This window comes from Scyliorhinus torazame, chromosome 11 (genome assembly GCF_047496885.1).
Source record: "Scyliorhinus torazame isolate Kashiwa2021f chromosome 11, sScyTor2.1, whole genome shotgun sequence".
NCBI lineage: Eukaryota > Metazoa > Chordata > Chondrichthyes > Carcharhiniformes > Scyliorhinidae > Scyliorhinus > Scyliorhinus torazame.
In genome coordinates, this window is record NC_092717.1 from 165,448,222 (window position 1) to 165,473,722 (window position 25,501).

The 25,501-nt window shown below is 51.0% G+C and overlaps 1 protein-coding gene across 2 annotated transcripts in view; it reads left to right on the forward strand.

Annotated features, from left to right (window-relative positions):
- The window catches only part of cnbd1 (cyclic nucleotide binding domain containing 1), a 427,576-nt gene that overhangs the window by 258,554 nt on the left and 143,521 nt on the right, over positions 1–25,501 (forward strand). For both annotated transcript variants that reach the window (XM_072468635.1, XM_072468636.1), the window contains one exon: positions 7,046–7,191. In XM_072468635.1, the coding sequence (XP_072324736.1) occupies positions 7,046–7,191 (146 nt within the window). The remainder of the gene's footprint in view (positions 1–7,045; positions 7,192–25,501) is intronic.

A 25,501-nucleotide genomic window follows, 5' to 3' on the forward strand; every position in this document is an offset into this window, starting at 1 on the left:
GTCCCCCAGTACGCAGACAAGGCCCGCCCCTTAATACAGACCACGACCTTCCCTCTGTCGACAGAGGCTTGCCAGGCCTTCAGCCGCATCAAAGCGGACATCGCAAAGGCCACGATGCGCGCCATCGACGAGTCCCTCCCCTTCCAGGTCGAGAGCGACGCCTCCGACGTAGTTCTAGCGGCTACCCTTAACCAAGCGGGCAGACCCGTGGCCTTCTTCTCCCGAACCCTCCACGCCTCAGAAATCCGCCACTCCTCAGTGGAAAAGGAAGCCCAAGCCATAGTGGAAGCTGTGCGACATTGGAGGCATTACCTGGCCGGCAGGAGATTCACTCTCCTCACTGACCAACGGTCGGTAGCCTTCATGTTCGATAATGCACAGCGGGGCAAGATTAAAAATGACAAGATCTTAAGGTGGAGGATCGAGCTCTCCACCTTTAACTATGAGATCTTGTACCGGCCCGGAAAGCTGAACGAGCCGTCCGATGCCCTATCCCGCGGCACATGTGCCAACGCACAAATTAACCGCCTCCAAACCCTCCACGAGGACCTCTGCCATCCGGGGGTCACTCGGTTTTACCACTTCATCAAGTCCCGCAATCTCCCATACTCTTTAGAAGAGGTCCGTACAGTCACAAGGGACTGCCACATCTGCGCGGAATGCAAGCCGCATTTTTTCAGGCCAGATGGAGCGCATCTGATTAAGGCTTCCCGCCCCTATGAACGTCTCAGTCTCGATTTCAAAGGGCCCCTCCCCTCCACCGACCGCAACGCATATTTCCTTAATGTAGTGGACGAATACTCCCGCTTCCCTTTTGCCATTCCCTGCTCCGACATGACCGCGGCCACAGTCATTAAAGCCCTGAACAGCATCTTCACGCTGTTCGGTTACCCCGCATACGTCCACAGTGACAGGGGGTCCTCTTTCATGAGTGACGAGCTGCGCCAGTTCCTGCTCAGCAAGGGCATAGCCTCAAGCAGGACGACCAGCTACAACCCCCGGGGGAACGGGCAAGTAGAAAGGGAGAACGGCACGGTCTGGAAGGCCGTCCTACTGGCCCTACGGTCCAGGGATCTCCCAGTTTCACGGTGGCAGGAGGTCCTCCCGGACGCTCTCCATTCCATCTGGTCGTTATTATGTACAAGCACTAATCAAACGCTGCACAAGCGTCTCCTTGTCTTCCCTAGGAGGTCCTCCTCTGGAACGTCGCTGCCGACCTGGCTGGCGGCCCCAGGAGCCATCCTGCTCCGAAAGCATGTGCGGGCACATAAGGCGGACCCGTTGGTCGAAAGGGTTCACCTCCTCCACGCAAACCCCCAGTACGCCTACGTGGAGTACCCCGACGGCCGACAGGACACGGTCTCCCTGCGGGATCTGGCGCCCGCCGGCACCACGCACACCCCCCCGACACCATCAACCCAACCGCCCCCCTTCCTGCCACCGCCGCACCCCGCGACCGCCCCCTTCCCAGGAGGATCAGTTCCCCTCCCTTTTACACTGACAGCTGAAACCGTGCGGCTCTCGGAGGCGACAACACTGGTACGAGCACCACCACCGCCGCCGGGGCCGAGGCGATCGACACGGACGACCAGACCGCCCGACCGACTCGTGGCGTCGATGTAAAACAAAGATGGACTGTTCAATGAACATTTTGTTTTCCGGAGAATCGGCGGTTCGGAGTGGCGTGGCGCGATTCTCACACCCACCCCCGGTGATTCTCCGACCCGACAGGAGATCGGAGAATCCCGGCCATGTTCTTTGGTGCGTGGATTAGGTTCTCCAATGTTTCCTGATGCGAGGTCCTGGTGATGAGAACATCGTCCAGGTAGACGGCCACCCTTGGCAACCCTAGCAAGATGTTCTCCCTAACCCTCTGGAATATCGCACAAGCTGAGGGGACTCTGAACGGCAACCGCATATATTCATGTAATCTCAATGGGTATTGATTGTCACATATTTCCAGGAACTTGGCTCGAGCACCAGCTGCAAATAGTTGTAACAGGACGAAACTGTCCAATACTGTACTACTATGTAACTGTTCTATCCTCCCAGGACCAGCCCTGTAAACCCTTACCACCATACGAAGCATCACCCCGCCGGGTTCAATTTTGACAAGGGGTGAATGTGGTAGTATGTATTGGGGGTCATGTGGGACTGGAAGCCCTAATGTCATTGGCTGACAGATCCCGGGTCCTGGTTGGCCGTTGACCTCAAGCTCCGCCCTGAAGGCGAAGTATAAGAAGCCGGTGTCTTCCCCCGCATGCCAGTTTACTATCGGGCTGCTGGGGAACAGACACGCTTAATAAAGCCTCATCGACTTCACTATATTCGTCTCATGGAGTCTTTGTGCGCTACAACCAGGCCGAGGAAAGAGCGGAGCTCCATTTGGTCACGTGTGATGGGGACCTGGCGAATCACTCGCACCTTTTCCTCCACTGGATGGAGGCCTCTGCTGTCCACCCGGTAGCCGAGATGTATGGGCCGGGATTCTCCGATCACGTGGCCAAGTTCTGACACCGGCGTCAAAAGCGGCGTGAGCCACTCCTGCGTCAACGGGCCTCCAGGCCCAGGTTTTCACTCCTTCCCAGGGGGCTAGTACGGCGCCGGAGTGGTGTCCGCTGCTCCGGCGCTCGAAAGCTGGCGCGCCACAGCCGGCGCGAGTTTGCACATGCGCGTGGGTTCCCGTTCGGCCGAGTCCCGCCACATAGGCCCCCCCACGGAAATAGCCCACCCGCCGATCGGTAGGCCCCGATCGCGGGCCAGGCCACTGTGGAGGCCCCCTCCGGAGTCGGATCTCCCCGCCCCCCCCCCCCCCCCCCCTAACCAGGACAGCCCCCACAGCCCGAACTCCAAGGTCCCGTCGGGTAGGACCATACGTAACCTATGCCGGCAGGACCTGGTCAAACTCGTCCGCTTTCAACGGCCCCTGACCGGCGCGGCGGTGATCCTGCGGTCGTCCGAGTATCAGCGCCGGAGAATCGGCGGGTCGGAGTGGCGTGGCGCGATTCTCACACCCACCCCCGGTGATTCTCCGACCCGACAGGAGATCGGAGAATCCCGGCCATGTTCTTTGGTGCGTGGATTAGGTTCTCCAATGTTTCCTGATGCGAGGTCCTGGTGATGAGAACATCGTCCAGGTAGACGGCCACCCTTGGCAACCCTAGCAAGATGTTCTCCCTAACCCTCTGGAATATCGCACAAGCTGAGGGGACTCTGAACGGCAACCGCATATATTCATGTAATCTCAATGGGTATTGATTGTCACATATTTCCAGGAACTTGGCTCGAGCACCAGCTGCAAGTACACGTGGCTCATGTCCAGCTTATTGTACGTTTTTCCTCTGCTGAACCAGCCGTAGAGATCCCACCGAGTAACATTCAAGGTGGGATACCCGGTTTATGGGTATTTTATAGTCCCCACAGAGCCACACTGACCCATTAGGCGTGGCCCAATCGGCATAGTGGACAGGGCAAATAATACCCAGCTGCTTCAAATGGTCCAATTCCCAGTCTACCTTGGCGCCAAGTACTTATGGCACAAAGCGGGCGGGGAAATATTGGGGCTGAGGGTTTTCCTCCACATTGATCGTGGCTCCTTTAATGGTCCCGAGACCTTCAGCGAAAACTGAAGGGAACTTGGACAGCACTCTACCCGGTACATTGGGGTACATCTGGCACATGCGTTGCTAATCCAAATGTAGGTGACGTAGCCAATTGCCCCCCAATAGGCTGGGCCCATTGCCACAGACTACTACCAATGGTAGGCATGCGGACTGGTCTCCATATGCCACATGGATGGTGTCCTCGATTTCTAATAGCTCCCTGGTATACATGGCCAGTCGGGCCCCTTGTCGCGAAGCTGTAGTGACTGAAGACCTGTCTGGATGGCGGTAAACGTGTGAAGACTGACGACCGAAACTTCCGCTCCCGTGTCCAGTTCCATCTCGATGGGGTGTCTGGTCAGCGGCAGTGTCACCCGGATAGGTGCCGTTCTGGGGCCAGTCACACAGAGCAACAGTAGCGATGGCCCCTCAGCTTCCAAGTCCTCCAGAAAATGTGTGCAGTCTCTTGGAGGGAAATGGTGACTCATCCCTTGCCGGCGGATTGCCCGGAACCTCGTTCTTGGCCTTGGTTTCCCGCTTGATACTGGCACCTACCATTCCACAACGGCGAGTCGGGGAAAGCCCCAGGTACCCCTTGCCTGAGTGTCCTCACTTGGTATGTGTTGGGTCGTGATGATGTGTGTGGGCTAAACTGGTGAGAAACTCCCCAGGGCCCCAAAAAGTGTCTAAGTGTCATTGAATAGCTGTGGGGAACTCGCCAGCAGAGCGGGGGGGGGGGGGAAACTCCCTGAAAAAAAGACCACAAATTAACTTAGAGATTTTTTGGGAGAATCATGCCCTAAGTGTCATTTTGGGCATGTTTGGCAGGGTGATTCCCGCCGGCCTTTTGGGTGAGATCCAGACTGGTACTCACCCACACTTAGGGTGCAATTCTCCCAAAAAGGCACAAAGTCCCCGAGCGAGCACATTTAGATGCCTGTTTCCCAGCGCTTGCAGTGCCGAGAAAGACACGGCTGTTCAACCCGACTCACCTTGAATAAGGGGCCTGAATGGGAAACGCAATATCTCTGTTTTTAACAGTGGGGAACTCCGCACGGCGGAAATCTCCATTGTAGAGAGAGATCAGGATGACATTTTTAAATAGCATCCTGATGTCCGAGGCCCCCAAAAGAAATCCCAACCTTTCCTACCCGCCCGAACGCTATGTAGGAGGGTCCCCGGCCTCCCGCCCCACCCCACCCTGCCGCACGAGCAACCCCACATTCCCCCCAACACCCTCGCCAGGCAACCCCAGCCTATGCCAGCTGGCAGTGCCACCTGGGCACCTTGACAGTGCCAAGCTGGCATCCAGGCTGGCAGTGCCAGGGTACCAGGCTGGCACAGCTAGGATACCCAGGTGGCACCACCCTGCCAAAGGCATGAAGCTGGGGGCCTTCGATCCCCTTGGAGAACCCCATGAGTGCCATTACATCTGGGGACCAGTGCTGAATGGCGCTCGCCCAAGGTCACTGAGGAGAAGGGGTTGAGTCCCAAAGTCTCAGATACCTCAGGAACCTGCTCATTAGAGTAAGTTGCTTTGTTCTAATATGCAAATTTGTTTCAAAGTGATCCTTCCCATTGTTGAAGCTTTGCGAGCCGGTAGATCCCGGGAGCGGGGTCTCCCGGATTTCAGCAGCCAAGCTGCGCCGCAGCAAACTGCTGTTCTGGCCATTTGATCGTGCCCTTAGACATTTTTGGGGGGCGTTGGGCGTTTCTACCCGGGCCAGCCCACATTTCAAACTTTTTTCGGCACTGGGGAGCTGAACTGGGCATGCTGGAGTGCTCACACCCCAGAAACAAATTTTAAAAAACACATTACAAAACTTGCCACTTCCTCACTCAACTACCAGTTTCAGCCCATTTCTAAATATCCAATTAATGCCCCTCACCTGGATACAATTAATATAGAATTAGCAGAAAGGTTGTTGACAGAGTTACCATCTCACCCACCCCTTCCATGGAACATTTCAGGGCTAGGCATTAAGAGGACCCCAAGGTCTTTAGAGAAAGACAATCCCTTCTCCAGGGGCTCCAAGTTTCAATGACTGCAGAAGACTGCAACAAGTAATTTCTTCACTGGGCCTGCCCTGGCCATTAATTAACCCACACAGCACGAAAGAATTTTAAAAAACTCCTGCAACTTGGGATGAAGTTTACAACTACCGTCATGGGTAGATGAAGTTCTGTCTTTCTGTATCCTTGAAAACCCAGAAATATGAGGGTTATTTCGAGGCCCATATAATATATTTGTATGACATAAGGCGAGTTAATAAGATTTGTGGAAGTTCTCAACAATGTTTTCAAAAAACAGGGGCGAAATTCTCCCCCAACGGCGGGATGTCCGCCGACTGGCGCCAAAGCCGGCGCCAATCAGACGGGCATCGCGCCGGCCCAAAGGTGCGGAATGCTCCGCATCTTTGGGGGCCGAGCCCCAACATTGAGGGGCTAGGCCGACGCCGGAGGGATTTCCGCCCCGCCAGCTGGCGGAAATGGCGTTTGTTTCCATGCCAGCTGGCGCGGAAATGCGGCGCATGCGCGGGAGTGTCAGCGGCCGCTGTCAGTTTCCCGCGCATGCGCAGTGGGGAGAGTCTCTTCCGCCTCCGCCATGGTGGAGGCCGTGGCGGAGGCGGAAGGGAAAGAGTGCCCCCACGGCACAGGCCCGCCCGCGGATCGGTGGGCCCCGATCGTGGGCCAGGCCACCGTGGGGGCACCCCCCTGGGGTCAGATCGCCACGCGCCCCCCCCCAGGACCCCGGAGCCCGCCCACGCCGCCTGGTCCCGCCGGTAAATACCAGGTTTGATTTACGCCGGCGGGACAGGCAATTTCTGGGCGGGACTTCGGCCCATCCGGGCCGGAGAATCCAGCGGGGGGTCCCGCCAACCGGCGCGGCCGGATTCCCGCCCTCGCCCAATCTCCGGGAGCGGAGACTTCGGCGGGGGCGGGGGCGGGATTCACGGCGGCCAACGGCCATTCTCTGACCCGGCGGGGGGTCGGAGAATGACGCCCCAGATTTAAAAATTTTGTTGGAGATTTAAAAGAATAGCATTGCAATCTGCCAACCGTTATTTCGCAGAACCCGAGGACACTACTTAGGAATTGGTGCAAACGGTTGAATGCTTTGATCATTCACCTTGGTTTCTCTATTTATAATTTCCTTTTCATTTCCGTGTGTCTTTTATTGAACATGAGCAAGGGGATTTTTGTTAAAAATGTCTCAGGGAAAAAGCAGCCTAATCCAATAGCCACTGTCTTTTTTCAAGATATTTGTCCAATTCACAGAATATATTGTGTGTTTATCCTTGCCTTTGAAGTCCGACCATGTGTTAAGATTTTCTGAATAACCCACGAAAACGAACAAAAGAGAGAAATTAAAGCTGTTATCTGTTTGAAAATTCAGACAGATTGGTGATTCCTGATCACATGATTTTCAATCTTCTTTGTAGACCCTTTCACCGATCACATTCTGAGCGTCTGAAGACATATAAGATACTGAGTCTGTTCCCAGCAGTCAATTCACGGTTTACAGATGAGGAGCTGAAACAACTCAGTGATCAGATAATGATGGAATCATGGGTTAAAGGTTCCACAGGTACCTCTTCTGCATCTTATTTTCATGTTTGTACGATATTTGCAATTATTCTCTGTTTTACTTTCATACACTAAAGTAGATGTAAACCTACATGTTTCACGTCTTTTCAGATTCAATTATCTTGCTACATTTCTTATACAATTAATCCAGTTCACAAAACAGTTGCCATCATTTAAGTCCCAAATATTGTGATGAGTGATCATACTGAATGTCAGTTATCCCAAGAACTGATGTTCTTTCATTAATCACTTTCCGTTTCTAAATTGTCAATAGTTATATTCCAGTGTAAAATAGATTGTGAGGCATGAACTGCCGCAGAGGCAGATTTACAACGAAGCACACAGTGCCTGGGCTTAGCGCCCCGACCAGTGGAGGGGCTCCGTGCCGGTCAGTGTCTAAGGGCACCAATCGGAGCCTTATAGCTTTGCATTTACTGATAGGCTCATGAACCTATCAGCAGGCAATGCAGAGCGACATCAGACTCCCAATTGATCGAGTTCCCTCAGAACGGGAAAACGCTGGTGAACATTGAGGTGACCTGGAGGAAGAGACGCAGCTGTCAAGGCGACGATCTCCTGTGTTTATTTCACTAACTTTTCTGCGAATTGGTGAAAAAAGCCAAGAGGGAGGGAGGTAGTGAGCCAGCCAGCTGGTCGGGACTCGGAAAAAAGCCGTAATCGAGGGGAGCAGAAACGACTCAATCCCTGGGCCAGGGCAGGTCATATTAGGGAGCCGAGCCAGTAGGAAGATAACATTGTCAAGGCGACGTGCGGGATGCCACCGGGGCTGGGCGAGTTGGCGAGAAAGACACGAGGAAGGTGATGACTGAGCCAACCAACCGGTCAGGACTCGGGGTAGCCGTCATCAAGCAGCGAGGGGAGCAGGCGCGACTCGACCCCAGGGTGGAGGATGGCAAAATAAGCCTGCTCTTTCACAAAATTCATATTCATTAAAATCATGAAAGATCAGTTCATGTGAAGCGGCATCATTAATCTGGTAGTCAAAAATGCTGAAAATTGAAGGTGAAGCAAGAGGACGAAGCTGGGCAAAAAGACAGTTTGTCATTTTACTTCAACGCGTTTGAAGTATTTAACAGTACACAATCTGCACCTTCACACTCATCCACCGAAAGTAAGGATGAATTATCTGATGACTTAGACAATCCCACACTTCTGAGTGTCTGGAGACAACTGTTTTGGAAATCATTGCAAATTTAGGCTTGGTCATCAAAAATTGTCAGGGGCAGAACTTTGATAATATCGCAAATATGGCAAGAAAGTATACATGTCTACAAGCAAGACTGAACAATGCCAACCCCTGGGCATTATTCATCCAATATTCCAGTTACTCCTTCAATTCAATCTGCAACGCTGCAGCTGAATCCGGTGGGTGCTATACATTTTTTAAACTTTGTTCAAAACATATATGTCTTTTTTTCAGTTTCCACACAATGGTGGAATGTGTGCAATCATGCTTGGAGCAGGCAAATGGAAAACATTTGACGGTCAAATAAATTTGTGACACCAGTTTGTCTGCTTGTGCAGATGTTGCTTTGGCTTTGAAGATGAACTTTGTTGATATAAAGGAGACTTTATCAGGTATAGCCACATCAAATTCAGAAAAAACACATGTGAAAGCTGAAGCAAATTCTTTAGCGGAGAAGTTTGAACAGCTGTTTTACTGTTTTGTGGAACCGTTTACTTCAAAGAATTAATGGCGTCAGCAAATCGCTGCAAAATGTTGATGCAACTTTATTGAATGCTGCACAGTTGTTAGCCTCAGTTAAGAATTTTGTCATGGAAGTTCAAAAAGACTATGGGCTGGATTCTCCTCCAGCGGGATGCTCCATTTTGCCGGCAGCCCGTGGGTTTCCCGGCGGTGTGGGACTGCCCCAACATGGGAAACCCCATTGACTAGCCAGCGAAATGGAGCATCCCGCCAGCGTGCTAAACCAGAAATCTGGCACGGCGGGACGGAGAATCCAGCCCTATAGCTCTGTGGAAGCAAAGGCACTAACATTAGCAAAAAGTACAGGTCCCTCTGATGATGAGAAACGTACAAGTGCTAGAAGTTATTTCTTTTTTTATTTTATTCCAAACATTAGTAGATTCTCAGATTCAAAGGTATAACTATATCATACAAAGTTTGTCATTTTTATTTTACCGAAGTAACAGCAACAACCCGAAATCTTCTATCCTCCCTCATTCCGACCATCCTTCCTGTCTTACCCCTTTATTTCCTAACCCTCCCGCCATATCCCCCTAACTGCTGACCACAAATAGGTTCTTAAAGAAAGTGATGAATGGCAACCATTCTTCCGACCCTCTCAGGGTATAATTAATCTTTTCCGATTGCAGGAATTCTGCCAGGTCATTCAACCATGCCGAGGCCCTGGGTGGCACCCCCGACCTCCACCCAAGTAAGACTCATCTCTGGGCCACCCAGGAGGCAAAGGCCAAGACGTCAGCCTTCCCCCCCCCCCTCAAGGAGCTCTGGGGAGTCTGACACCCCAAAGATCACCACCAGAGGACACGGCTCTAGTTTGACCCCAACATGATATAAAAAAATGAGGTCCAGAACCCAACTGACTTGGGCAGGACCAGAATATGTGTGAGTGAATCACAGACCCCCCCCCCCTGAACATTGCTCACATCTGTCCTCCGCCCCAGGGAAGAACCCACTCACATGCGTCTTAGTTTATGTGCTTGTTATAACCTGCCTGCTTACCATTGGCTCGGGACTAATGACAATCCCACAATGAGGGGAGCGGAGAAACCATTAGTAAACTCCAAGTATAAATAAAGCTGGCCAGTTTGGAACCAGCAGGAAGTAGTGTGCAGCAAGGGAAGTTGCTGCTGCTGTTATATATATATATTGTAAATAAATGTTATTACTTTGTATCCTTAACACTCGTTCTGGATTCTTCGTGGCCCTCACAAAACTGGCGACGAGGGTTAAAGTGAATAGCTGTCTACACTGCTGAAGCCACCTCCCTGGATTTTTGTTGGATACAGGTTGGAAGTTGTTTTCTATTATACCATTCCTCTGTACGGACGTCTGGATGTTTTTGATGCTGCGCTGGAAAGCTGGAACCAGTACACACAACGGATGCGTTACTATTTCCGAGCAAACAATATCACCGAAAACGAGCGCCAGGTGTTCATATTGCTCACCGCCCGCGGCCCGCATACATTTGGGGTGATTAGGAGCCTTACGTACCCAGCTGCGCCGGACACCAAAACGTTTGATGAACTTGTGAATATAGTGGGGCAACATTTTAACCCAACCCTGCCAAGATAGTCCAGCATTACCGGTTTAATACCGCTGAGAGGACCCCTGGAGAATCCCTTGCCGATTTTCTATCCAGGCTATGCAGGATTGCAGAGTACTGTGACTATGATGCGACCTTGTCAGAAATGTTACGCGACCGTATGGTTTGCGGTATTAACAATGCAGCCACCCAGAGAAAGTTGTTAGCTGAGCCAACATTGACTTTTCAACAGGCCATTCAAATAGTATTGTCCCGAGTGAGCGCAGAGCGAGGAGTGCAGGAGCTACAGGGAATGGAAGTGCATGCCTTGGGGCGCAACCCCTTCCGTCCGAAAATGTCCCCCCGCACTCCTGCGGTACCTTGGGCGAGGCGACGTCCGGACCGACGCCAGTGGCCGTCGGACATTCCTCCCCGAAGGGAGCCTTCTCCAGAACCAATGGATGCGGAGCCATGTCCGTGTCAGACTTGTAGGCGCCGACCCCGTCGCGGACGCCGGTCCTGGGGGCGCCAGAGGCGCCGTCGTTCCGACCGAAACTGGGACCAGCCCAAGGGCCGTACCTTCCATGCGGATGAACCTGCGGCGACTACTTCTGAGGACGTGGAGACGGAGGACGACTGCCTGCAGCTGCATTGTGTGGCAGCTCCCCGTGTGGCCCCCATTAAGGTGACAGTACGGGTCAATGGTCACCCGCTTGAGATGGAGTTGGACACTGGCGCAGCGGTCTCCGTGATCGCCCAGAGGACATTTGACCGCATCAAGCAGGGTATACAGACCCTTACATTAACCGACTCACAGGCCAGGTTGGCCACCTACATGGGGGAGCCACTGGACATTGCAGGAACTACAATGACCCCTGTTGTTTATCGACGCCAGGAGGGGTGATTCCCACTTATCGTGGTGCACGGCCATGGGCCCAGCCTGTTGGGTCGGGACTGGTTGCGCCATTTGCGGTTGCAATGGCAGCACATCCTCCAAACAGTTTCTGAAGGGTTGACTGAGGTGATAGGACGATACCCAGATGTATTGCAGCCTGGTTTGGGGCCGTAGCACGTATCCAAGTCGAACCAGGAGCCACGCCGCGCTATTTCCGGGCGCGCCCGGTGCCTTACGCCTTGCTCAAGAAGGTAGAAGGGGAGCTCACTCATTTGGAGAGTTTGGGTATTATCAGGCCCGTCCGTTTTGCTGACTGGGCAGCACCAATTGTACCTGTAATGAAGCCAGATGCCATAGTTCGTTTGTGTGGCGACTATAAACTTACAGTGAATACGGCTTCCCGACTCGACCGATATCCAATGCCTCGCATAGAGAATCTCTACGCGAAGCTTGCAGGCGGACTCTCCTTCACAAAATTAGACATGAGTCACGCTTACCTACAGTTGGAGCTGGACCTTACCTCCCGAACATGCGTAACGATTAATACACACCGGGGCCTGTATGCATATACACGGTTGCCCTTTGGAGTATCCTCTGCCTGCGCAATTTTTCAACGTGTTATGGAGGGCATTTTGAGAGGTTTACCACTTGTCGCTGTCTACTTAGATGACGTTTTGATTACAGGGACGTCGGAGCAGGAACATTTGGAAAATCTGGAGGCTGTCCTTAGACGCTTTTCGGAGGCTGGAGTCCGTTTACGTTGCACAAAGTGCGTATTTCAGGCAAAGGAAGTAGTCTACCTAGGTTATTGGGTGGACCGCAAAGGTTTGCACCCCGTCGCAGAGAAGGTGCGTGTGATTCAACAGGCTCCCGCCCCGACTGACACTTCGCATCTTCGTTCTTTTCTCGGTCTTGTAAACTATTACGGGAAGTTCCTCCCCAATCTGGCAACTACGCTGGCCCCGTTGCACCTTCTGCTAAAGAAAGATCACACCTGAGTTTGGGGTCAGCCGCAAGAAACTGCTTTCCGGCGGGTAAAGCAACAATTGTCGTCGTCTGGGTTACTAACCCACTATGATCCTGGAAAGCCTTTGCTCGTCACATGTGATGCATCCCCGTATGGTATTGGGGCCATCCTGTCCCACAAGATGGCGAACGGGGCCGAGCGACCGATAGCTTTCGCCTCCCGCACATTGATTGCAGCAGAGAAAATGTACGCGCAGATCGAGAAGGAGGGCTTGGCAGTGGTTTTTGCAGTGAAACGCTTCCACCAGTACGTGTATGACTGCCATTTCACTATCGTGACTGATCATAAGTCCCTGCTGGGACTTTTCAGAGAGGATAAGCCAATACCGCCCATTGCTTCTGCAAGGATCCAGCGCTGGGCTTTGCTGCTTGCTGCATACGAGTATTCCCTGGAGCACAAACCAGGAACGCAGATAGCGAATGCTGACGCACTGAGCCAATTGCCTTTATCGACCGGCCCCATGTCGACCCCCACGACCGGTGAGGTGGTTGCAACCCTAAATTTTATGGACACCTTGCCTGTCACAGCATCACAGATCCGTGAGTGGACCCAGACGGAGCCAGTCCTGTCAAAGGTTCGGCACATAGTCCTGTATGGTGGGCAGCATAGACAGCTCCCAGGCGAGTTGTGTGCATTTTCCTCCAAGCTGTCAGAATTCAGCGTGGAAGACGGCATCCTCTTGTGGGGGACGCGTGTGATTGTCCCGGAAAAAAGCCAGGAGCTGATACTAAGAGACTTGCACAATGGGCATCCAGGTGTGACCAAAATGAAAATGTTGGCCCGGAGTTCTGTCTGGTGGCCAGGCCTCGACACCGACATTGAGAAGGTGGCCCAAAACTGCTCCATTTGCCTGGAGCGTCAGAAGCTTACGCCGGCCGCGCCCCTACATCACTGGGAATGGCCAGGGCGGCCTTGGGCACGCTTGCATGCAGATTTCGCAGGCCCTTTTCAAGGATCCATGTTCCTTCTATTAATCTACTCCCAGTCTAAATGGCTAGAGGTGCATAAGATGCAGGGGACAACGTCCTGCGCAACAATTGAAAAAATGCGTTTGTCTTTTAGCACGCATGGCCTCCCCGAGGTGCTGGTCACGGATAACGGCACTCCATTCACAAGTGAGGAGTTTGCGAGGTTCATAAAGATGAACGGCATACGCCATATCCGCACTGCCCCTTACCACCCGGCTTCAAATGGGTTGGCAGAGCGCGCAGTGCAGACATTCAAAAGAGGCCTAAAGAAGCAGTCTTCCGGATCAATGGACACGAGACTGGCTCGCTTTTTGTTTACGTATAGGACCACCCACCATGTGGTGACTGGGGTAGCTCCCGCAGAACTCCTAATGGGCCGGAGACTTCGCACCCGCCTTAGTATGATTTTCCCGGACATTGGCACAAAAGTACGCTGCACACAAGAACGGCAGGGACAGGGATTTTCTCGGCATCGGCCGATTCGGCAGTTTGCGCCCGGTGACCCAGTGTTCGGTCGGAATTTTGCTGGTGGTGCCCAGTGGGTTCCTGGCATAAGCTTTCGCCAAACGGGCCCTATGTCTTACCAGGTGCAAGCCCAGGGTCGTCTCCAGCGCAAACATGTAGACCACGTTCGGTCCGGAAGACTATCCCCTCAAAAGATTCCCCGCCCCCGGAGCTCATTTCTACAGCCGCAGAGACCAGAGACGAGGGAAGGTAGTCCTCACAATCCTCCACTGGTGCCTCACTCAAAGCCTGCGCAGGTCGTTACGGGACCGAATGGAGATAGAGACGCTGACATGACGGAGGCAGCAGACTCTGACTCCGAGATGGAGACACAGGACGCATCAGAGGGGGAATCCTCGGGTCCACGGGCCGTGGATGTACAACCATTACGCCGTTCCTCACGGAAGCGCCGGTCTCCGTCTCGTTACACGCCGCCTGATCCAGCGTCGCGTGCAAATGGTGTCCGGCCTGCGGCAAAACGAGTCCGACGCCCTCCTTCGCCAGGGTCTTCGGTGGATTCCTTGGACTTTGGGGGGAGGGGGGGGGATGTTTTAACCTGCCTGCTTACCATTGGCTGGGGACTAATGACAATCCCACAATCCTGTGGGAGTATGAGCTGCCCCAATGAGGGGGGCGGAGAAACCATTAGTAAACTCCTAGTATAAATAAAGCTGGCCAGTTTGGAACCAGCAGGAAGGAGTGTGCAGAAAGGGAAGTTGCTGCTGCTGCTGCTGCTGCTGCCTCTGCTGCTGCTGGTGCTGCTCCTGTTATACATATATATATATATGTTATTGTAGATAAATGTTGTTACTTTGTATCCTTAAAAATCGTGCTGGATTCTTCGTGGCCCTCACAAAAGTGCTCTATGTACTACTTGAAACTTTATCAGGCACAATCTAGCGCACGAGGAGGTAAAGTTCACCCTATGCAGGATCTCACTCCACAACCCTCCCTCCAGCTCTAAGCCCAGCTCTTCTTTCCAATTCCCCTTCACCTTTTCTAGTGGTGGTTTCCCCGCCTCCAGCAAACATATATTTCGGAGATCTTCCCTTTCCCCATCTCTTCCCATGATAGCATCCTAGCTATCAATGTGGGTCTCAGCAACTGGTGGGGATGAAGTCAGCTTTTTACGAATAAAGTTCCTCACCTGCAAATACCTAAATGCACTCACCCTTGGAAGTTGAAATTTCTTCTCCAGCTCCTCCCGACCTGCAAACCTACCGTCCTCAAACAAATCCCTGAACTTCTCAACCCCTTTTCTCCTCCATACGCTGTATATTGCGTCCAGCCCTGATGGTGCAAATTTATGATCATCATAAATTGGCGACAGTAAAGACATGTCCCCCAGTCAAAAATGTTGTCTAAACTGGTTCCAAATTCTTAAAGTTGCCACTCCCACTGGGCTTGTCGAGAGTCTGGCTGGGGAGACCGGAAGAAGGGCCGTAACCAATGCCCTTAGACATGACCCTACACAAAGGGCCTCCTCCATCCGACCCCACCCCGGACCCGGCTCTTCAAAACACTTTCGCACTTTCCCAATGTTCGCTGTCCAGTAATAGAGTATCAGGTTTAGTAGCGTCAACCCATTGCTCACATCTGTGATAGTCGCCCTCTCTGCAGGAAAGCTATTCTAATCTTGGGAGTCTTTCCTGTCCAGACAAAGACAGAGATTAGTCTATCGATCCTAGAGAAAAACGATTTAGGGAGGAAGATTGGAAGATTCTGGAACACGAATAGAAACCTCAGTAATAATGTTCATTTTGACCATGTATACTCTATCCACCAAGGTTTGTGGGGGGGCATCCCACCTCCTCAGGTCCCCCTTCACCTCCATTAGACTGGTCAAGTTCACTTCCCACTGGGAAGTCCAATCCATCTAAAAATTGCTTCATCTCCGAGCCGTCCTCTGGCGGTTCAGACTTATATAGTCCTCGATTTAAAAATTTCAATGGCGCATTAATCTTGTCTGGGGCAGTAACCAGCTCTCCCCCCTCATCTTTAACCTGATCTATTTCCTGTGTGGCTGCCTGCTGTCTCTGTTGGTGAGCCAATAATCGACTGGATTGGATTGGATTTGTTTATTGTCACGTGTACCGAGGTACAGTGAAAAGTATTTTTCTGCGAGCAGCTCAACAGATCATTAAGTACATGAGAAGAAAAGGGAATAAAAGAAAGTACATAATAGGGCAACACAACATATGCAATGTAACTACATAAGCACTGGCATCGGATGAAGCATACAGGGTGTACTGTTAATGAGGTCAGTCCATAAGAGGGTCATTTAGGAGTCTGGTGACAGTGGGGAAGAAGCTGTTTTTGAATCTGTTCGTGCGTGTTCTCAGACTTCTGTATCTCCTGCCCGATGGAAGACGCTGGAAGAGTGAGTAAGCCGGGTGGGAGGGATCTTTGATTATGCTGCCCGCTTTCCCCAGGCAGCGGGAGGTGTAGATGGAGTCAATGAATGGGAGGCAGGTTCGTGTGATGGACTGGGCGGTGTTCACGACTCTCTGAAGTTTCTTGCGGTCCTTGGCCGAGCAGTTGCCATACCAGGCTGTGATGCAGCCCGATAGGATGCTTTCTATGGTGCATCTGTAAAAGTTCGTAAGGGTTAAGGTGGACATGCCGAATTTCCTTAGTTTCCTGAGGAAATATAGGCGCTGTTGTGCTTTCTTGGTGGTAGCGTCGACGTGGGTGGACCAGGACAGATTTTTGGAGATGTGCACCCCCAGGAATTTGAAACTGCTAACCATCTCCACCTCGGCCCCGTTGATGCTGACAGGGGTGTGTACAGTACTTTGCTTCCTGAAGTCAATTACCAGCTCTTTAGTTTTACTGGCATTGAGGGAGAGATTGTTGTCGCTACACCACTCCACTAGGTTCTCTATCTCCCTCCTGTATTCTGACTCGTCGTTATTCGAGATCCGGCCCACTATGGTCGTATCGTCAGCAAACTTGCAGATGGAGTTGGAACCAAGTTTTGCCACGCGGCCGTGTGTGTACAGAGAGTAGAATAGGGGGCTAAGTATGCAGCCTTGCGGGGTGCCGGTGTTGAGGACTATTGTGGAGGAGGTGTTGTTGTTCATTCTTACTGATTGTGGTCTGTTGGTCAGAAAATCAAGGATCCAGTTGCAGAGTGGGGAACCAAGTCAGGTTTTGGAGCTTTGAGCTTGGCTGGGATTATGGTGTTGAAGGTGGAGCTGTAGTCAATAAATAGGAGTCTAATGTAGGAGTCCTTGTTTTCGAGATGCTCTCGGGATGAGTGTCGCGCCAGGGAAATGGTGTCTGATGTGGACCGGTTGCAGCGGTATGCGAATTACAGTGGATCAAGGCGTTCTGGGAGTATGGAGGTGATGCGCTTCATGATCAACCTCTCGAAGCACTTCATTACGACTGAAGTCAGGGCCACTGGTCGGTAGTCATTGAGGCACTTTGCCTGGTTCTTCTTTGGTACCGGTATGATGGTGGTCTTCTTGAAGCAGGTGGGGACCTCGGAGTGGAGTAGGGACAGGTTAAAGATGTCCGTGAATACCTCTGCCAGCTGGTCCGCGCAGGCTCTGAGTGCACGACCAGGGATCCCATCTGGGCCCGTTGCCTTCCGAGAGTTCACTTTCAGGAAGGCCAATCTGACTTCGGAAGCTGTGATGGTGGGTATGGGTGAATTATGGGCTGCTGGGGCACTCGACAGCGGTATGTTGGTTACCTGCTCGAACCGAGCATAGAATGCATTGAGTTCATCGGGGAGAGGTGCACTGCTGCCAGAGATACTGTTCGGCTTCGCTTTGTAGCCCCTTATGTTGTTTAGTCCTTGCCACAACCGCCGAGAGTCTGTCTGTGACTCTAGCTTGGTTTGATATTCTCTCTTGGCATCTCGGATGGCTTTGCGGAGGTCGTACCTGGATTTCTTGTATAGGTCAGGGTCGTTTGCCTTGAACGCCTCAGATCTGTCCTTCAGTAGGGAGTCAATCTCGCGATTGAGCCATGGTTTCCGGTTGGGGAATGCATGTACTGCTTTCTTTCGCACGCAGTCGTCCACACATTTGCTGATGAAGTCTTTGACGGTGGTGGCATACTCATTTAATTTGGTCGCTGAGTTCTTAAATATGGACCAGTCCACTGTCTCTAAGCAGTCACGTAAGAGCTCTTCTGTCTCCTCGGACCAGCACTGCACAACCTTCTTAGCTGGATTCTCCCGATTGAGTTTCTGCTTGTATGCCGGGAGAAGGAGCACCGTCTTATGGTCTGATTTCCCAAAGTGCGGTCGGGGGATGGAACGGTAAGCGCCCTTGATTTTTGAGTAGCAGTGGTCAAGAATGTTGTCGCCCCTCGTGGGAAAGGGGATATGCTGGTGGAATTTTGGCAGTACACTCTTGAGGTTGGCCTTGTTGAAGTCTCTGGCCACGATGAACAAGGCTTCCGGGTGTTCTGTCTCGTAGTTGTTTATTACTGTGTATAGTTCATCCAGCGCCTTCCTCACTTCTGTCTGGGGTGGGATGTAGACCGCTGTGATAATGGCTGAAGTGAACTCACGTAGAAGATAATATGGGCGGCACTTCACGATCAGGTATTCCAGGTCTGGGAGCAGTAGGCCGCCAGAGTCGCCACATCCAAGCACCAGGAGGAGTTGATGAGGAGGCAAACCCCTCCACCCTTTGCTTTGCCTGATGATGCCGTGCGGTCCGCCCAGTGAATTGAGAAGCCTTCAGGTTGTATGGCACAGTCCGGTGAGGTGGGGGTGAGCCATGTCTCTGTGAAACAGAGCACACAGCAGTCTCGTACTTCCCTCTGAGAGGTAAGTCTGGTGTTAAGTTCATCCAGCTTGTTTTCGATCGCTTGGACGTTTGCCAGGAGTATGTTTGGGAGAGGTGTCTTGAAACCGCGTTGCTTCAGTCTAACCTGCAGACCGCCGCGTTTCCCTCGCTTCCTCGGTCGGCGGGTGCTGCTGGATGATCCTGGGATCCAATGGCAGATGTCAGCTCTTGTGGAAGGTAGGTGGTTGCGCCTGGTGGGGTCCAGGGCGCTGGCGGGAACGAGGGCGCTGTTTACGTATCTGAGGTCACATCTGGCAGGGTCTCGTGCACTGGTTGAGGTAGAGGGGTTGCTATGGGGGCATGTTTGCGATCTGGATGGGTACCGGCGTTCTGTGGGCGTGGGAATACCTTGTAGCGCGTTCGGGTCCTCGTGCAGGGTCTCCGCCGTTTTGGGGGTCCTGGGTCATGGGCAGGGGCTTCCTGAGGCAGGTTGGGCTGGATCCCGTGGTCTGTTCCCTCTCTGGGCGCTCCTGGGGTCGGATCTTGAAGTAGGTCCGGTCGGGCCTCCACGTGGATTTTTCTTTCTTCCATCACCAGGTAGGTCGGGTTGTTAGGCGGGCCTCTCCGGGTCGGGTCGCTGGGCGGGTCTCTGGGGGTCGCGTTGGGCCGGGTCTTGCCGTCGGGGGTCGGGTCAGGAGCTCCGGTGACTGGGCAAGGCGATCCGGGGGCTGGCGTCGGTAGTTAGGCCGGGTTGGGAGCTCCGAAGTCCGGGTCGGCTCCAAATCGAGGTCGAGGCTTCACGTCCGGTTTGGGTCCGATCTTCTTCCAGGTCACGGAGGTCAGGTCAGGTCGGGTCAAAAGGTCTCCACGGGCCTCGGAGGATGTTCAAACCTGCAAGAGAGGATAAAAGAGAGAGGTTAGTAATAATGTTAGTTTTAGAATTAATTTTTAAAAGATTAGAACGAGTATAAGTTAAGTAAAAAGTGGATCTGTTTGGGAGAGCTTGCAGAGAGTCGACTCTCCGGTGCCATCTTTGAAATCTTTATCCCCGTATACATAAAATGTCCCTCGCACACAGCGAAGCTTGCTCACCGCATTTCCTTGCCGATTCAAGCTCAAACATCATTTGTAGCCTCTTTCTGTCTGCCAACAACTTTGCTATAGGGGAGGTGGAGTACTGCCGATGCAACTCCAAGACTAAATCTACAAACATCTGCCTTTCAGCCCTGCCAGCCTGAACTATGTGGGCCTTGTACAATATTATTTCTCCTCTGATCATCGCCTTCAATGCTTCCAGAACATGGAAGGTGAGACCTCCCCATTCTGGTTAGAATCAAAGTAATTCCCTCTGGCTGAAGCCTCCTTTTCACAAACTCTTTATCTGCCAGGAGTGATGTGTCCAACCTCCATGGCAGGCACTGGGCTCGGCCCATCTCTGATCACATATCCACATAGTGTGGAGCATGGTCCGATATTACTATCACCGAGTACCCAGCTCCCACCACCTCCGGGAGTAACGCCTTTCCCACTATGAATAAATATATTCTGGAATAGGCCCGGTGCACGTGAGAGAAGAAGGAAACCTCACTCTCCATTGGGTGACTAATTCTCCATGGATGCGCCCCCCTCATCTGTCCCATGAACACAGCCACCCCAGAAGTAACCAAAGACCTGGGCCTTGACCTGTCCATCCTCGGGTCTAATACACAATTGAAATCTTCCCCATAATCAACTGGTGTGAGTCCAGATCAGGGATGGCTGCCAACACCCTTTTGATAAAATCTGGGTTGAACCAATTTTGTACATAAATGTTAATACTACTGGCGCACCCGGCAGCACCCCACTCACCATAATATATCATCCCCCCAGGGTCCATCAAAATTCTAGTCGCCGTAAATGCCATCTTCCTGTTGATCAAGATTGTGACTCCTCTCGACCTTGAATCAAAATTTGAGTGCAACACCTGCCTCACCCTCCTTTCCTCAGTCTTGTCTGATCCCTAATTTGCAAATGTCTCCTGCAAGAAGACTACCTCTGCGTTCAAAGTCCTCAAATTAATAAATACCCGAGACCTTTTAACCGGACCATTATGTCCTCTAATGTTCCACGTCACCAACCCAGTGGGAGGACTCCGGACCCTCGCTCTAGTAGAGTCAGCCATATCCCCTCTGTGGGGACCTCAAACTGGGCCCCAACTTGCCTCAAATTCAGGCCCATCCAAGATGGACACCGCCTCCACCCTCGCATCGGCCCATACATAAAGAGACCCTCGTCGCCAGCATTTTATCTACCCTCTCATTCCAACCCACCCCCCCCCCAGGTTGACTGTACAACCAAAACTCCTCCTCTCCTCACCCTTCCATACATCTGCTAACCATCCCTCCCAGCTCAAATAGCCACATACCGCCACCCCCCCCCACCCAACACAAAAAATGAAACCGACGTAATCCCATTACCTAATCCAACAAACAAAACAGAAACCACTCCCACTCCCATCTAGCCGCAGCCCCCAACCCCACTTTGCTTCGGTTAACTAGCAAAACCGCTAGCCAGATGGCCTCCGTCCAGCAACCAGAAAGAGCCAGACATCCAATTACCCCAATCCCTCATGCAAACCAAAAGTTCATATTAGGCAAAAAATGAGAAATAAAGAATCCCCACCCCTCATTGACCAAACTACTCCACACTATCATGTGCGAGAAGAAGAACACAGAACCCCAAATTGCTAAAACAGAAACAGTGACAGGAACTACAAACATGAACAGGCAAAGTTCGAAAAACTCCAAAACACATCCAATAGCCATAATCAAATCTCTCCTAGTCCACTCCCCCATTAGGGCAGCACGTTAGCATTGTGGATAGCACAATTGCTTCACAGCTCCAGGGTCCCAGGTTCGATTCCAGCTTGGGTCACTGTCTGTGCGGAGTCTGCACATCCTCCCCGTGTGTGCGTGGGTTTCCTCCAGGTGCTCCGGTTTCCTCCCACAGTCCAAAGATGTGCGGGTTAGGTGCTAATTATGTGCAGGCCATGCTAAATTGCCCTTAGTGTCCAAAATTGCCCTTAGTGTTGGGTGGGGTTACTGGGTTATGGGATAGGGTGTTGACCTTGGGTAGGGTGCTCTCTCCAAGAGCCGGTGCAGACTCGATGGGCCGAATGGCCTCCTTCTGCACTGTAAATTCTATGTATATGTCTATGACTCTTCCTCACAAAGTCGTTTGCCTCCTCTGGCATATTAAAGGTTCTCCAAGGCGGCCTTCAGGTCGCGCAACAATGCAAAATCGCCGAGCAGAAACTTATAGCCAAGTTCCGCACACATGAGTACGGCCTCAACCGGGGCCTTGGATTCATGTCGCATTACATTCATCCCCCACCATCTCGCTTTGTCTTGCGAAATCCTACCAACTGTCCTGGCTTGAGACAATTCTCACCTCTTTAACCTGGGGTACACCTATCTCTGGATCTGTAAAGACTTAATTACCTGCAAATACTCGCATTCAAAACATTGTCTTGCATCTTTGACTTTGTCTATATATATGTTTCTGGAACATACCTCTTCATTCACCTGAGGAAGGAGCAGTGCTCCGAAAGCTAGTGATTTGAAACAAACCTGTTGGACTTTAACCTGGTGTTGTAAGACTTCTTACTGTGGCCTATTAAAGTAATGGTCATTGTTTTTAAGTCTGATCCACGGTCGAACTGGATACACCATTCCGAATCACACCTCTTTTTTATAAAGCGCCGCCTTGTTGAACCCAGCTCGTCACTTTGCCAGTTCCGCCCAATTGCCTGGTAAATTCAAGTACGGTGCCCTTCCCAATAGCTTTCCTTCATGGCCTTTGCCCATTTCAAGATCTGCTCTTTATCAAGAAATCTTTGAAGGCAGACTGTGACTGACAATGGTGGATCTCCGGATCTCTGTTTCTGTCGTGGTGGCCGGTGGCCCCGGTCCACCTTGGGAAGTTTAGCAAAGACCCCTTCCCCCTCCAATTTCCTGAGCATCTTTAGCACAAATTCTGTGGCATTTGTGCATTCGATGCCCCACCGGTATCCCAACAATCCGCAGATTTTGCCATCTGGACCTGTTCTCTTAGTTTTTAACCTTGGCTCTTAAAATCTTTGGGTTTCCGCCATCAACAAAACCTCAGCCACCAAAGAGGCAATCCTATGATCTGAGACCACCTCTTCCAGCTCATGGATTCTCGTGCCTTGTGCCGCCATCAACTGCTATACTCTCTCCAAGGTTAATCGAACGGGGGGGGCACCACTTCTTCGATTGCTCTGGAAGCATCTACCCCATCAACTGCCTTTGTTTATGGCAATCCCCCACAAGGAATCACATCAATTTTTCTGTTGGCTCAGGGAAGGCGTCGTCAACCCAGAGGGCTTTGCCATGTTTTTTCCCCTCACCACGAGGTGCTACCAAATCAGGTGTGGAGTTTTTACTGTCTTCTGCCTGATTTTACCACCTGCAGGCATCCCACATCAGAGCGATGACTGGTACATACAAATTCACTTCCTTAAAAAAAATGACACCCAGAAATCGGGTGACAAGGGCCAAACACATGTCGCTGAATGGGAGACGCCTTGTACGCGACTGCTCACCACGTCGCCGCAACCGGAAGTCATAAGTTATTTTTCAATGTAACAGGAGACAATGAAATCACTTCAAAAGACTGTCAATGTTACTGGTGACATAGTAATGGTGCAGTTGCAGAGTAGAAGTGAATCTCTGAAGAAAACTGTTGATTTATTTTGCATGTATTTCGACAGAAGTTTGGATGAGAATGCTAAAAACCACTGCAATAAGAAACTAAGTGAATTCCACTGGGAGGACAGAGGCACAAATCGTTTTGAAGATGAAGTGAAACAATTCATTAATTTCATCGATAATGGTGAACTCTGTGCTTTGAGACCAGGTGATTTGTCGACTTGTACATGATAGTTTGCAGGCAAACTTTCCATTCTGAAAATACTTTTAACAATACATGTCACAAATGCTTGCGGTGAATGTCCTTTTTCGATATTGAAGCGAGTATAAAAATTATTTGCGAAGTATGATGAGTCAGGAACATTTGACACATTCAGCAATATTGATGATTAAAACACGATGATGCAATTGATGGTTTGTGGAGAAATTTATAGAAAAAAAGCTAGCTAAGTTTCCATGGCAACAAGGGATGAAGCAGGAAAATCTGAAAAAGCCCACCTTCCATATTCTCTTGTTTAAATTTTGTTTTTCCGAATGGATCATTGCTGACCTGATATAATGGCTGCAGCTTGTCACATGCTGATAGTTCTAATCACCGTCGCTCTCAAGATTGACCTTCAGAATGTTTCTTCAGGAAGAATGGAACCCTGGCCTTTAGAAAGTTTATTCAGGACAAAGAATGGAACTCTGCCACTGATATTGGACTTGGACTCACTGGGAACTCCACTTGAATTTATGACAACAGTTTCTTTGATTTTGTGACAGGAGATTAGGAAGTTAACTTTTGAAACTGAATGAGACTCTGACATATCTTGAAAGGCAGCATATGCACCTTGTTGATTGGAGTATTTGCTCCTGCACTGGACTGGCTCATTCAGCCCTGCACTGGCCTTTGCTGCAGTGTTGTCATCGGCTGATTATTCCATATCATTGTTCATCAGCAAGTTTCATGTGTCTCAAGCCACATTTGAAATATTGACCATCTTTACTGGCATTCTGACAAGAGGTAAGCTTGGGTTTCAATTCAGCAATTATGCATACAAAGAACAAAGAACAAAGATTTCTGTCAAGGCCTCAGCAATTTCCTCTCTAGCCTCCTTTAGTATTCTGGGGCAGATCCCATCAGACCTTGGGGACTTATCTGCCTTAATATATTTCAAGACATCCAACACCTGGTCTTTTTGGATCTCAATGTGACCCAGGCTATCTACACACCCTTCTCCGACTCAACATCCACCAATTCCTTCTCTTTGGTGAATACTGAAGCAAAGTATTCATTTAGTACCTCACCCATTTCCTCTGGCTCCACACATAGATTCCCTCGCCTGTCCTTCAGTGGGCCAACCTTTTCCCTGGCTACCCCCTTGCTTTTTATGTAAGTGTAAAAAGCCTTGGGATTTTCCTTAACACTATTTGCCAATGACTTTTCGTGACCACTTTTAGTCCTTCAGCCTCCTTGCTTAAAGGTGTGTTTTTGCAAGCTGAAAAGCACTGAAGCAGGTAAGCAGTGATCAATTTGTGTATTTTTGTGGCTTGGCCTTCATGTTCTGTGGTGGGTGGGATCAGGGGTGTGTGATGTCATTGGAGGAGAGGCTTAACGTCATGGGTGGGGGCAGATGGGAAGGTGAGCTCACCTTCACATCTGCCCCCACCCATGACATCATGCCTCTGATATATATAGTGCCAGTATCAGAGCTGACAAAATGATGAAGTGCTAAGGGGGGGCATGTGGCGTAATGGTTAGCACTGGTACTGCGGCGCTGAGAACCCGGGTTCGAATCCTGGCCCTGGGTCACTGTCCATGTGGAGTTTGCACATTCTCCCCATGTCTGCGTGGGTTTCACCCCCACAACCCAAAGATGTGCAGGTTAGGTGGATTGGCCACACTAAATTGCCCCTTAATTGGAGAAAAAATAATTGGGTACTCTAAATTTATTTATTTTTTAAATTATGAAGTGCTGGCATACTCTTCATTCAAATTTATTGAAAGAAAAGTATGATATGCATTTCTCTCATGGATTCAAACCCACATGATCTGGTAGATCGTATCGATCCTGTTGAATTCTACCATCCTTATGCTCAGTTTTGGGAACTCTGATCAAGGCTACGTTAAAGCAAGTATTCCCTGGAAATTCTACATTTGTCAACAATTCCAAAATTCTCCCAGTAGTTGTGCTCTTCCAAACACAACGACAGTGGTTTAACTGAC